Source organism: Chaetomium globosum, genomic scaffold (genome assembly GCF_000143365.1).
Source record: "Chaetomium globosum CBS 148.51 scaffold_4 genomic scaffold, whole genome shotgun sequence".
NCBI classification, from domain to species: domain Eukaryota; kingdom Fungi; phylum Ascomycota; class Sordariomycetes; order Sordariales; family Chaetomiaceae; genus Chaetomium; species Chaetomium globosum.
Genome location: NT_165979.1, coordinates 3,898,779 through 3,910,771, shown reverse-complemented (window position 1 = coordinate 3,910,771; position 11,993 = coordinate 3,898,779). Strand labels below are relative to the sequence as shown.

The window sequence follows — 11,993 nt, the reverse complement described above, 5'->3', positions numbered from 1 at the left end:
CACACCCCCAGCCACCGAGAGTCGCGTCGCCGTGGGCAAGGACGGGAGCAGGCTGTAGAAAAACTCCCACGGCGAGGTCGGTGTCAAAGGAGGAGGAGGGAGGATCCTCCCCTCCCTTGCGGGCCACCGTTTGTCGAAGATGGTCATCCGATTGCTCTGGCCGCTTGATCTTAGTGGTGAGGGGGGTGGTTGGAGGTTCTGTTTTTCTGCTCCTTGTCGTTGGGAAGGTGGTGGTGGTGGTGGTGGTTGCGGGGCTGGGGGGGTGACGTATCGCGGGTGGTGGAGGGGGGTGGTGGGGAGGAAGGTGCTGTTAGTGTTGCTGCCGCGGCCCTGGCGGGTGACGAAGGTTGTGGGGATGGAGAGGATGGAGGAGGAGTCATCGGTGTCGGAGGGGGTGCTGCTGGTGGCGCCGATGGTGATGTGTGGGAGGCTTTTTCTGCTGGTTCCGGTTCCCGTTCCCGTTCCGGGGATGTGGGAGTGTCGGAGCTGGTTGAGCCATTGGGAGAGTCGGGTTGTGGGTGGGATGACTTTTTCGGTGGTGCTGTTTGCGGTGGTGTTAAATAGCTGGGGATCTTCCACTGTGGGCGGCTCTGCTGTCTCGTGTTTGGTGTAAGGTGTTGGTTGGGGTGTTGCTGGCGTGGAATCGAGCAAGCCCTTCTGACCCGAGTACTTCTTGGCTCTTCTTCTTCGGCTACGAAGCACAAATAACACCGAGACGATGGTGAGAAGAACAAAAGCTGTCACATTACAAAGATCAGCTCTGCTGCCAAGTCCGTGGCACGGATGCCTGGCTAAACGCACCTAGGAGGCCAACGACTATCCCCGCTATTTGCCCAGGACGTAGACTGTGCTCGTTGTTCAAGGCTTGGATTGGTGGGATACTTGATGTGGTGGAATACGCAGCTGTGTTGCAAAGTCAGCTAAACACGTAGTTCAAGGACTAAAGGGGTTTGTACCTGTGTTTGTCGATGACTGCGAACTGCTTTCGATGCGTATCGTAGAAGATCCTGTAGAAATACTTGGAATTGTGATACTGCTGGCAGGTGTGCTGGTGCCGATGGTTGGGATTATGCTGGTGGTCGGGCTTGTGCTGGTGGTTGGGGTTATGCTTGTGGTGGTCTGTATGCTCGTGGTGGTTTCAGCACTGATGGTGCTTTCGCTTGTCGTGATGCTAGTTTCCAAGGTAGATGGAGCTGGGGTCTGAGTATCACGTTGAGTTTCGATATGGGATGAAGTCTGTGGCGCCGGCGCTGATATTGAAGAAGGCGACGTCGACTCAGGAATCTCTAAGGAGGTGCTACTAGTGGGGAGATCCGACGTCGTGGGTGGCGGTTGAATTAGAGATGAACTTGGGGGGATAGCCTCAGAAGTCGATATTGGTTCGGGAGGGAATTTGTCTGGGTCTCCTTTCCCCTTGCCCCTTCCTTTGCCCAGTCCCGGGCGATCATCACCCTCATCATCATCTTCTGAAAGCGACTGGACACCGCCGTTCCCGTTGTTGGCAGGAACTGGCGGTGAAATAAACCCTGATCTTCTACGCCGTGAACGGCGCCTTATGGTGGTGGATTGCATATTTGGGAGTTACTGACACGTCCGTCTGGGGGTAGTGCCAGTGTTGGTAAGATATCTGGTCACCTGGTGGGCAACACCTTGCCTTTGAACACCGACGGCCAACGACGAGAAGTGGACTTGAAGCGGGAAACTTCACGGGAGTGGCCCACAGGACTCGTCAGTGAGGTGGTTTTTTCTCCACATCATGAAATCAAGACTTCCCAGTAAAAAACCCAGTGAGCTAGCTGTATCAGACTGAGCAGGGGAGGTGAGGGGCCCCAGGGGTTTCAACTTGGCGGAGCTAAGAACTACAAGACATGCATGAAACCCCAAACGAAACGGAACTCGAAAACGAACTTTACTAGTTTCCCCGGTACACCGCCCCAAAGTCGTAACCCTTTCGATTAATTGGTGCGCGAGTGGTATGTTTGAAAAAGTTGTGGAATTCAAAGTCGGCCCCCCACGGTTAAAAACGTCCGAGGTGGTGATGGTGTTGCACTACGCTATGACATTTGTGAGTAACTTCAGATGGTTTTTCCTCTGGCTCGGTAAATCAATGAAAGCGGACTCAATACTGTTGAATAGCGAGGCGGTGACGGCGCCTAGCCCCAACTCATCGCGTGGGCTTTTCGTGCTTAGTACCATCAACCTCGTCAACATCCGTGAACGTCGCCAAGCAGAGAGCTATTAGTGCAAATGGATCGACGTAGTCGGCGGTTTGCGAAAACTAAGGTATAGGGTCAAAGCCGAGATTATTAGAACAGTAGACAAGGTTTGTAAGAAACCGTTTAAAGAGGTGTGGTGGCTTGGGGTACCTATGTAAACAACGGTGATGGCTAACATGAAACATCGTAAAACGCCGTTTTGGAGCTGTTCTCTCTAATGGATACATGGGGTTGGCTTTTCGCTATTGGCGCAAACTGCGTGCGTTCTAATATTTTACCAAGTGCCTACTTGTCCTTGTGACCATGCCCTTCACCACACCCTTCTACTACCACCACTGACCCAACTGAGGTCTCGGGATCAGATTCCCCGGCCTCAGCTGGTCGATCATCCCGACGTATTGCCCATCCTCCCGACCATCCGACCCATCCGGTCTCTCTTGGACCTCGAGCGAGACACACAATGAAGGCAAGGAATATGAATCCGACTGTAACAATAACGTTAGCTAGTGCGTTTTCCAACAGGGAAGGTAGTGAACCAAGAATTACGGCTGCAACAACCACTATACACCCACCCCCCCAGAGCGTACAGTCTGTTCCCAACCGCCGTGCCCGTCAACTGCCCCGAGAAGGCGGCTATCATGTAAGCCGTATTGACTCTGTTTCTGGCCAGGGGCTGGATGTCATAGACAGCCGCGCGGTTCCTAATCTGCGTGAACTGCCCACCAAGGTCGATAGCAACCGCTTGTATCACCGCCCCGGCAACGTGAAACGTCCCCGTGAACGTCCCGACCACCACACCGACCAGCTCAACCGACAAGCCCAGGATCGCCGAGGCCAGCGGCACAACCTTGTCAATGACCAACCGGCTATACACAGGCGCCGCCAATATCACCACAATCCCAATCAACCCAAACAGCCCAATCACCATACTCCCATACTCAAACGGCGGACTCGCCAACAAAAAGCTCAGCGTCGTCCAAAACGACGTAAACACGGCACTCAACAGAAACGCCACCACCGCCACCTGAAACAACAACGGCTCGGTAACCAACAACCGCCCAATCCCCAGCAACATGCCCGGATACCCGCGCAACAACCACCACCACCACGCCCACCCCCCTTGCGTCCCTTGCGTCCCTTGCGTCCCCGGGGGGTTCTTACTCGGATAATCCGGCAACCACCACCACAGCCCGCCCCACACCAACCACTGCACGCCCAGCCCAAACCAATACACACCTCTCCACCCCCCCGTATACGCCGCCAGCACGCCCGACAGCAGGCGCGCGACCAGCACGCCCAGCGACAGGCCCGACACGACTAGGGCCAGGCAGCTGGCGCGGCGGTGGGGCGGGGCCAGGTCGCCGATGAGGGGGAGGATCAGCTGCGGGGTGACGGTCGTGAGGCCGGTGAGGAAGGAGAGGGTTTGGAAGAGGGGGAGGGGGGGGTTCAGGCAGAGGAGGAGCCACTGGTTGGTATGGTAAGTACCTAGGTGAGTGGGTTGTTGGGTTGGGTGGGGGACGGAGGCAGGGGGGGTTGCTTGCTTACGAGGGTTGCGGTGATGGGCTACGAGGGTGAGGATGAAGGGTCGGCGGGGGAAGATGTCGCCGAGTGGGCAGATGAGGATCAGGCCGCTGGCGTAACCGGCTTGCATGAGGTGGCGACGGAGGAGGCTTTTTCGAAGGTTACGTGGAAGGTTTCGGCGATGCGGTTGAGGATGGCTTGGTTGTAGTAGAGGTTGGCGACGGTGAAGCAGGCTGCCTAGATAGGTTGAATGTGAATAGTTGTCCACCTTACTTAAGGAGGGGGGTCACTCACAAACGCAAATAGTAGGTTCAGCCATATGGTAAACTTGGGAGGGTTCTCGGGGTCATAGCGAGCTGGTTTGGGCTTCCACTCCCACGCTCGTCGAAGAGCACTCCGTTTGGTTGGCTCTTGGATATCCGGGGCTGCAGTGTCTTCAATGGCGCTTGCAGTCGGTGGGATATCACCGCCAGGCGTCTCATCTGTTTTGTTTCTAGGTTGCGGAGTCTCTTGCTCATGCTGTCCATCGTCGGGTCCGGGATTTGACCCCAACCCCTGATCAGGTCCGGGGATCTGATGTGTCTTTTCATTCGCCATATTTATACTTCAAACAACCCCGTCATTGAGTGTTTGTGTATTGAAAGCCGTAGAAGATGGTAATTAGAAGTAGTTAGGACTGCGTAATTCTTACTGCCCCTGTTGGCTGTCTGGTTGACCCTGCTTGACATCGCTCGGCCGACCCTGCCTCGAGCCTGCCTACCTAGATATCTGACCATGCTTGAGTCCCTGACCCTACTCGACCACATGGTCGCCCCTGGCCGCCGTGCTCATACGCAATGCATTTTCAGAACTGACTGCCTTCAATCAAGCCAGAAATGACCGAAAGTCTTCTGGCAAAGCTGGGATCAGCCACAAGGACACCCACCAACCGAGCCACAATTGGAGGTCATGTCGGCAATCTCAATTGTCCGAGCCCCGACTGACTTCATGTTCTTACCCTGGGAATTATTTCTTTCTGTACGGAGTCCTCTTTTGTTTTCCACAACACCAAACGGGCCACGGCCGGCCGGCTATTGTCACTTTACTAATACCATTATGGACTCTCCCATCGCTGTGATCGGGTTCGTCCTCAGCAAGATCCCCGTTCTCTTCAAAACTGTCCTATTCCATGCGTTGTCTCTCAGCCCAACGTGCCATAAATGGACCCTCCGCACTGAACTCACCGTCACAATGCCCCGCGAATTCATCACCAACACCCCGCCCAGGTCGATAACCAAGCAGCAGGCCATGTTCCTCACTGACCACGGTGTAAAGGGTGCTTTGTGGGTTAGCAAAGCTGCTTTCCCCGCGCCACCGGACGCCGCCCTCCAGAATGGTGTATCCAGGGCTATTAGGGATCTGGGGGAAGGCGGCGAAGAATATACGATGCCGGCTCTGCAAGCTGTGGAGGGTGAGTGGGTCGGTTATCGAGCTAGCGTCAAGGCAAACACCCCCGAGCCGGCGGGACTGTCGGAGAGGGAGAAGTACGAGCACCTGGTGAGAGACAGGAAGACGGACATGACACTGCTCTACTTCCACGGCGGATCGTATTATCTCATGGACCCAGTCTCGACGCGGCCTCTGATGCAAAAGTACGCAACTCTCTCAGGGGGAACTGTCTTTTCGGCGCGCTACCGCTTAGCCCCTCAAGGCCCATTCCCGGCTGCACTGCTGGATGCCCTGGTCGCGTACCTATCACTGCTCTACCCGCCCCCAGGATCCTTTCACGAACCCATTCCAGCATCGCGCATTATCCTGGGTGGCGACTCTGCCGGCGGAAACCTGGCTTCCGTCCTCCTACAGACGCTCCTCCAACTCCACCGGGCTGCGCCCGCCGGAGGAACGCCTACCGTCACATTCCACGGCGCCACGGTACCGCTGCCACTACCAGCCGGAACCACGCTGAGCTCACCATCCATGGACCTTACACGCTGCATGCAGGGCGGCTCCGAGTTACAGGCCCTGTGGGACTACCTCCCCCACCGTCCTTCTCGCCTGCGCAATCATCCCCTCCCTGCACCATCTGGCCGTCCGACCCCCCGCGCGCCGACCTCCTTTGCGAAGGCAGCGCCCTCTGCCACCCCCTTGTGTCCCCCCTCGCGGCCCCTTCGTGGGCGGGCTCGCCGCCCCTCTTTATCGTTTGCGGCGAGGAGAGGCTCGCGGACGAGTGCAAGGCGTTTGCGCAAAAGGCCGCCAGGGACGGCGTGCGCGTAGTCTGGGAGCAGTACGAGGCGATGCCGCATTGCTTTTCTCAGGTACTTGAGGGGAGTGTGGAGAGCGAGGCGTGTTTTGCTAGTTGGGCGGGATTCGTGCGCATGGTTACCGAGAAGCCAGGTGAGGTGGTAACAGGAGGGGAGTTCATCACCGTGAGGACCCTGGAGAGGACACCAGTTGACGTGTACAATCTCTTGGATATGAGCCAGGAGGATATCCTAGACTGCATGCAGCGTGAACGCCAGGCCATTGTGGAGAGGTTCACTCAGTCCATGGCTTAAGGCGGTTCTAGTCACCATTCTGCACCTTAGATCAAGGATCAAGGTACCTAGACGGGGTAGGATGGTAGTAATGAGGCACCACATAACAGACGAAACCGTGACGACAACTCTGGAGCTAGCTGAGCGCGAGCCGTTTCTCCAAGGGCCATCATACGGCCTTTTCTGTCAAGGTACAGCCAAAAGATGCATAATGATTTTGATTATATCGTGCCAGGAGCCAGCCCAGATAGGTATCCTAAATTCAAATCAACCCAGCGCCTAATTATAGTCAACCATGCCACACATGGCCTACTAATTGAAGCCATGGTGATCATAAATCGTGGGCATCTCCAGCCCCTCCTCCTTTTCCTTTCTCTTCTTCTGGATCCTCCACAGACAGAAATAGATGGGCACCAGGACGATGATGACACCCACTGCCAGCGCCACGTAAGCCAAGATCAACACCATCCTCTGCTCGGACAGTTTCAAGCCCCTATTCCACGTTAGTCCAACTCACATCCGCCACCCACGAAGGCGTTAAGACTTACACCCCAACATTGACCAGCAAGAGCACCCATATAACCCTGCACACCCACCTATGGATGTCACCCAACATACGCGTGCTCTCGGGAGGCTCCTGACCACGCTTCTTAGCAGAGCGCTTGATCCAGGACAGCGCAATACCCCAGAAGAACATGAGCGTCAGCGCAACAACAGTGAGCAAGCCCAGGATCTGGTGGCCGGTGCGGAACTGCTGGGTCTGCAACACAAGTCAGCCATCGTCAACCCCTACCACCACCACCCCCACCCAACCCCAAACAAAGTAAGAAGAAAACCAGCAATACAACTCACCGCAACATGCTCCCTCCCCACAATCACCCCAGGCACCATCGCCCCCACCACAAACGCGACATACACCGTCGCCGTGACCCCATGCACCCACGCCCAGCGGCTTCCCAACGCCCCGGCAACCAACGAGTCAAAGGGCGCGACGGCCAGGGCCACGATGGCGTACAGGATGCCGTGGGCGGTGGCGGCCTTGGCGTCGCCGCTTTGGTGGAGGCGGAAGGTCGCTGTGGGGTTGGTGGTGGTGGTGGTGTCGTCGTTGTTGGTGAAGGAGAGGATGACGTCGGGGGTGGTGGTGTTGGGGTTGGGGGTGGAGGCGGAGGGCGGGATGCCGCCGGGGAGGGTGGCGCGGAGGAGGTTGATTGTGAAGCGGCCTGTGGGGGGGGGGAGAGGGGTTAGGTGGGTTGGTTGGTGGGGAGGTAGAGAAGGGAGGGGAGGGGGCGTACCGTAGGCGGAATGTCGTCGTATCCGCGCGTCTAGGTCATCGGAGCTGAGGTCCAGGCCTGGGCCGACGGCGAACATCATGGGCGCGGCCGAGTCGGTTTTGGTGAAGGACTGGCAGCCGTGGCAGGTGGCGTTGACGATCATGTCGAAGTTGTCGTTGATGGTGGTTTCGTGGATGGTGAGTTTGGTGTCGGGTGAGTGGACCGGCTCCGTGTTGCCCCTAGCAATGATGTGAGATGAGTGGAAGTTGATGAAGAAGGGGTGTACTTACGTTGTTCTGCGCGGACTGACTGTCACGCCTGCGATAATCCGGCGTTAGGCCCATAAGCTGTGAAGGAGACTGGATCCCGGTGGGCTTACCCTTGTGGTCTGCGGACGGGTACATGATCAACATCAACCCATCTGCCATGGACGTCCCGAACCCGATGGCCGTGTACTGATACCAGTCCGGCGTGATAACATGAAAATTGATATCATCGGAGTCAGGGGGTAGGTTAAAGGACACGATGGTGTCTGTGTCAGGGACGAAGAGCGTCGCGACACCTTTCTGTGCCCCCACGAGTTGAAGTTGGAGAGTTATGCCTTCTTAGTGTAAGCGATGAGGTTTCAGTAGGACTCAAGGCGCCACTTACATAGGACCAGCCATTGTAACCTCCATCGAGGGTTCGAATTTCGCCCGTTTAACAACATGTTGAATAAATGAGGCTGCTTGAAGTCCGCCAACGGGCTGAATTTGACAAACTGTCTCGTCACTTGTGAAGATATCAAAAATGAAACTGTTAGCCAGTGTTTGCGAGGGTGGTATATGCCCGATTTTCAACAACACCCACCAACACAACAAGTGTATTTAGTAATGAATGGCTTTCGAGGGAGCAAGATAAAAGATTATCAATTTAGGACGAAGTCCATATCTTTGGGGAGAACGGAGAAGGCATCCCGGCATGATTTACCACCGCCACGGGTCACACGGCACACCGGTAGCACGGCACTAAATACGGACGCTGGGCATGCCGGTGATGGTCTGGGCCGGGCGCGTAGAGATGGGGTCCGGCGGCAATTGGTCCTGGAAGCGCCCAAGCACATGGATCTGGCCAATCACCTTTCCCACAAGTTAAAAATACACAGCTTTTCTTCTTCTTGCCATTTAATCGGGTGTTGGTAGGTTTGAGGAGAGTCGCATTGAACCTACTTTGTATACATCGCCCGTGTAAAATAAATATGGGCAGATGTTCAATGCAAATGTACGAGTTGCCGAGCCTTGGGCTGCCCAGGGCTGTTGGTGATGGCGTGGTTGGTGTTGGAAGTGCCCGGGTTAGGGTTGTTACCGTGCATTTGGTTGCCTGCAGATTGGGTTGGCACCTGTTGTCATTGTCAATTCACGCAACAGCCTCTCTGTTTTCATGACCAACCCATGGCTGCCGCCGTCACCGAAGAACCCCCGAAATTCTGGGAATCCCCTCATCTTCCATCTCAAAATGGCGCTGAATTGCATGCTTCTATCGTTCTTAATTCCAAATGTCCACAGCTCGGCACGTGACGTTCTTCCGCCCGAATGCCCTCACAAGTGGTACATACAAGCTGTACTCGGTATGATGACGAACACGATCAAGTGAATGCGGTTTGGTGTTGTGGTTCCCTCTCGCCTCGGCCGACCGTGTTTCTCTTTGTCCGGCACAAGCTTGCTCGGAGCCGCTTGTCGCAAATGCCATTGTCGCTGACTTGACTGGACCGACCATCCATCCATTTCGCCCTCGGCATCCAGAAATTCGGGCCCTGCGAAATTACTTGCTGCCAATTGCTCACCCTAGGCTGCGCCGCCACGACCCGCCAATCGCGCCATATCTCGGCCGACTCTATCTCGAACTGCCGGAAATGCCCGGCAAGAATAGGACCGAGCTCGTTGAAGATGATGAGCATCATAAAGACCCCTTGTCCTCTCCAGCGCTACCATCATTGTCGCCGTTGCCGTCGCCATCGCAGTCACTGGCCGCCACCAAGCAGCTTTCGAAGCCCAAGGTTGGCCCCCCACCACAGCTGCCGCAGGTGCTTGTAATCTGTAGGAATAAGTGCGCTCCCTTCCTGCCTACCCCGTTGCTTCACTACCCCTGCCATTGGTCGTGTATCCCACTTCCTCCTGCATCGGTGCCGCTTCTTGCTCACGCTGGATTTGCTGTTCTTGCCCCCTTTCAGTGCTGGCAACAGATTACTAACCTGGATGCCGCAGACATTGGCGATACATATCGTCCTTCCACGGACCATGGCTCCAGCTACCCCCCGAGGTTCTCGAGACCATCGCGAATGTAAACTACAATGCCCCAAGACCGCGGCCCATCGACCCGTCCGTCTTCTTCGATCTCGTCAAGATCAGGCGGCTGGTTGACGAGGCCACCGATCTCGCCGTGCGTGCTGCCAGCGGCGTGGCCACCATCGGGCAGCGGGGCCTTAACAGCGCTTCTCATCCCGCATCCATGCTAGGTTTCGGCTTTGGCCACCGTCCGCCACCACAAACGAAGCTCAGTCCCGAGAGGAAACACAGGATGAGGGAGCAGGCGACTCAGAAGCTGATGGAAGCATACTGCCTGGATGAGATCGCTAGTAGCGTTGCCACAATGCAGGGCGCTTCCACTCTTGAGGAGGTGGCATGCCTGGTGCTCCAGCGCAACCCCCAGGACCCGGCCGCCAAATATGTCCACTTCTTTCACGAGAAGATACCAAGCCGCCAGCTGGTCGAGTGCACCAGCATGACGCCGCTCAACGAGGTTGCTGCCGTGAAGCCGTCCGACCCAGCGCCACTGAGGACTCGAGCCATGGTGCGCGTTCTCAAGGGGGATGATCAGGGCGCAGCCGACGACTTGACCGAAGCCCTCAAACTCCATCGATTGTACGGGCCTTCGCATGCGTCGCGGAAATCGGCTCAACTACCGGAAAACCAGTCGTATGGGGCCAATCGAAGGCAGGAGGATGCCATTTTGAAGGGGCAAGACCAGCCAAGCAGTCTCGAGATGCAGTTAATTTTTCAGAGGGCCGGCATTTACTTGGTCATTGCCTGTCGCTACATTCCCGCCGCTCTCGGTGAGGACTTGGCAACAGCCGAAAGCCATTCTCTAGGCGGTGCCCAGGCCGAGGGTACTGGGGGAAAGCCCCAACCCATGCCAGCGGGAGAAGAAACACAGAGGAGAATGGAGGAAGCTAGGAAGCTGGTGAGGCAAAACGCAAAGCGGGCATTGCGCGACTACACGGCCTATCTTTCTCACTTCGACTATTCGCCAGACCTGCCTATCGAGCACGCCGAGGATTTCACTCGGAGGGTTAACTCTGCCGTCAATGGCACCAAGGCACCACGGTCCCACAGCCATCCATCTGGGCCACGCTTGCCTCAGGCTAGAGAAGGTGAAGCCGTGGCCATGCCTCACCGTGTCTATGCGTTATCGGACCTCTTCACATCCTCGCAACCCGCTGGCCTCCCTCCTTATCCTAGCACGCAGATGGTCACAGCGGCCCGTGGGCCACCACCCGCTGGCCCGGTACAAACCACGACGGAGACGCTGACGTGCCACCCTCTTCTCGCCGACGCCCTTCACGCTCTTCTGCTGTGCCACTGTCTGCTCCAGACATCAGCCAAAGAGCTACTTCGCCACGCCAACATGGTAGCCCGCCTTGCCCGCCTCGCCGACGGCTACCCCGTGTTCCAATCCAGCCGGTGCCCCACCCGAGCCGACTGGATCGAAGTATTACGAGCAGGCAACAACTGGATCAACCTGGCCGGATCATGGGAGGACCTCTGCGCACCAGCGCCCCTCCCACTCTTCCAATCCACCGGAAACGGCTCCACCCCCGTCCCCATATCCCCGTCGCCGCTTCAATCACCCCTCCCAACTGCAAGAAACGACACCCTAGACATCACTTCTGACCCCTCAACAACGCTCGCCACCACCGGTGAGCAAGCCCAAGGCTTTCCACCAAACCCCATCGACGACGACCGCCGATCAGACGACGCCGCTCTCCGTCTCGCCATCCGCGCCCGCCAAATGCGCGCCGAGCGCGACTACCGCGTCCACAACGCCGCCCTCGCTCTCGACGCCCAGTGGTTGAAAGGCCATCTAGAGAGCCCGCTTACCAACCCTACAGCCGCCATTGACGCCGCAACCTCCACCGGACCACCACCACCAGCGCCGGGGTCGGGGGCGATGTCAGCCACCAGCCGCCGCGGTGCAATGCCGCCGCCCGTTGCCGACGACAAGGACTTTCACCCGCTCTCTAGCCAGCGCGCCGGCGCTATCGCCCGCTGGGTGACCCATGCACCGCCGCCTAACACGACGCCTGGCGGGGGCGACGGGACTAGAAAGCGGAGGAAGAAGCCTGTTAAAAAGACGACAGTCGTGGATAGCGGCGGTGGTGGTGGTGTGGTGATGGCTACCTAGTGCATGTATGTCTTAAGATGTGTCATATATAT

The 11,993-nt window shown here is 57.0% G+C and overlaps 5 protein-coding genes across 5 annotated transcripts in view; 2 read left to right on the top strand and 3 right to left on the bottom strand.

Annotated features, from left to right (window-relative positions):
* Nucleotides 1-1,572, bottom strand: part of CHGG_04984 (uncharacterized protein) — a gene marked incomplete at both ends in the record, with an annotated part of 1,773 nt that extends 201 nt beyond the window's left edge. The window contains 3 exons of the mRNA XM_001224197.1: nucleotides 6-737; nucleotides 802-903; nucleotides 1,212-1,572. Coding sequence (XP_001224198.1) covers nucleotides 6-737; nucleotides 802-903; nucleotides 1,212-1,572 — 1,195 coding nt within the window. The remainder of the gene's footprint in view (nucleotides 1-5; nucleotides 738-801; nucleotides 904-1,211) is intronic.
* Nucleotides 1,573-3,839: 2,267 nt separating this feature from the next.
* CHGG_04983 (uncharacterized protein) lies at nucleotides 3,840-4,334 on the bottom strand (the record flags this gene model as incomplete). Its single annotated transcript, XM_001224196.1, has 2 exons — nucleotides 3,840-3,974; nucleotides 4,032-4,334. 2 exons carry the CDS (start codon nucleotides 4,332-4,334, stop codon nucleotides 3,840-3,842), a joined length of 438 nt encoding a protein of 145 aa, XP_001224197.1.
* A 633-nt stretch (nucleotides 4,335-4,967) lies between these two features.
* On the top strand, nucleotides 4,968-6,271 carry CHGG_04982 (uncharacterized protein; the record flags this gene model as incomplete). The annotated part of the gene is made up of 2 exons (XM_001224195.1): nucleotides 4,968-5,368; nucleotides 5,494-6,271. 2 exons carry the CDS (start codon nucleotides 4,968-4,970, stop codon nucleotides 6,269-6,271), a joined length of 1,179 nt encoding a protein of 392 aa, XP_001224196.1.
* A 291-nt stretch (nucleotides 6,272-6,562) lies between these two features.
* On the bottom strand, nucleotides 6,563-8,230 carry CHGG_04981 (uncharacterized protein; the record flags this gene model as incomplete). The annotated part of the gene is made up of 7 exons (XM_001224194.1): nucleotides 6,563-6,743; nucleotides 6,799-7,010; nucleotides 7,103-7,470; nucleotides 7,543-7,760; nucleotides 7,812-7,839; nucleotides 7,901-7,909; nucleotides 8,173-8,230. 7 exons carry the CDS (start codon nucleotides 8,228-8,230, stop codon nucleotides 6,563-6,565), a joined length of 1,074 nt encoding a protein of 357 aa, XP_001224195.1.
* A 1,182-nt stretch (nucleotides 8,231-9,412) lies between these two features.
* Nucleotides 9,413-11,961, top strand: CHGG_04980 (uncharacterized protein; the record flags this gene model as incomplete). The annotated part of the gene is made up of 2 exons (XM_001224193.1): nucleotides 9,413-9,606; nucleotides 9,765-11,961. The coding sequence occupies 2 exons, from the start codon at nucleotides 9,413-9,415 to the stop codon at nucleotides 11,959-11,961; spliced, it is 2,391 nt and encodes a 796-aa protein (XP_001224194.1).
* Between the last annotated feature and the right edge of the window lie 32 nt (nucleotides 11,962-11,993).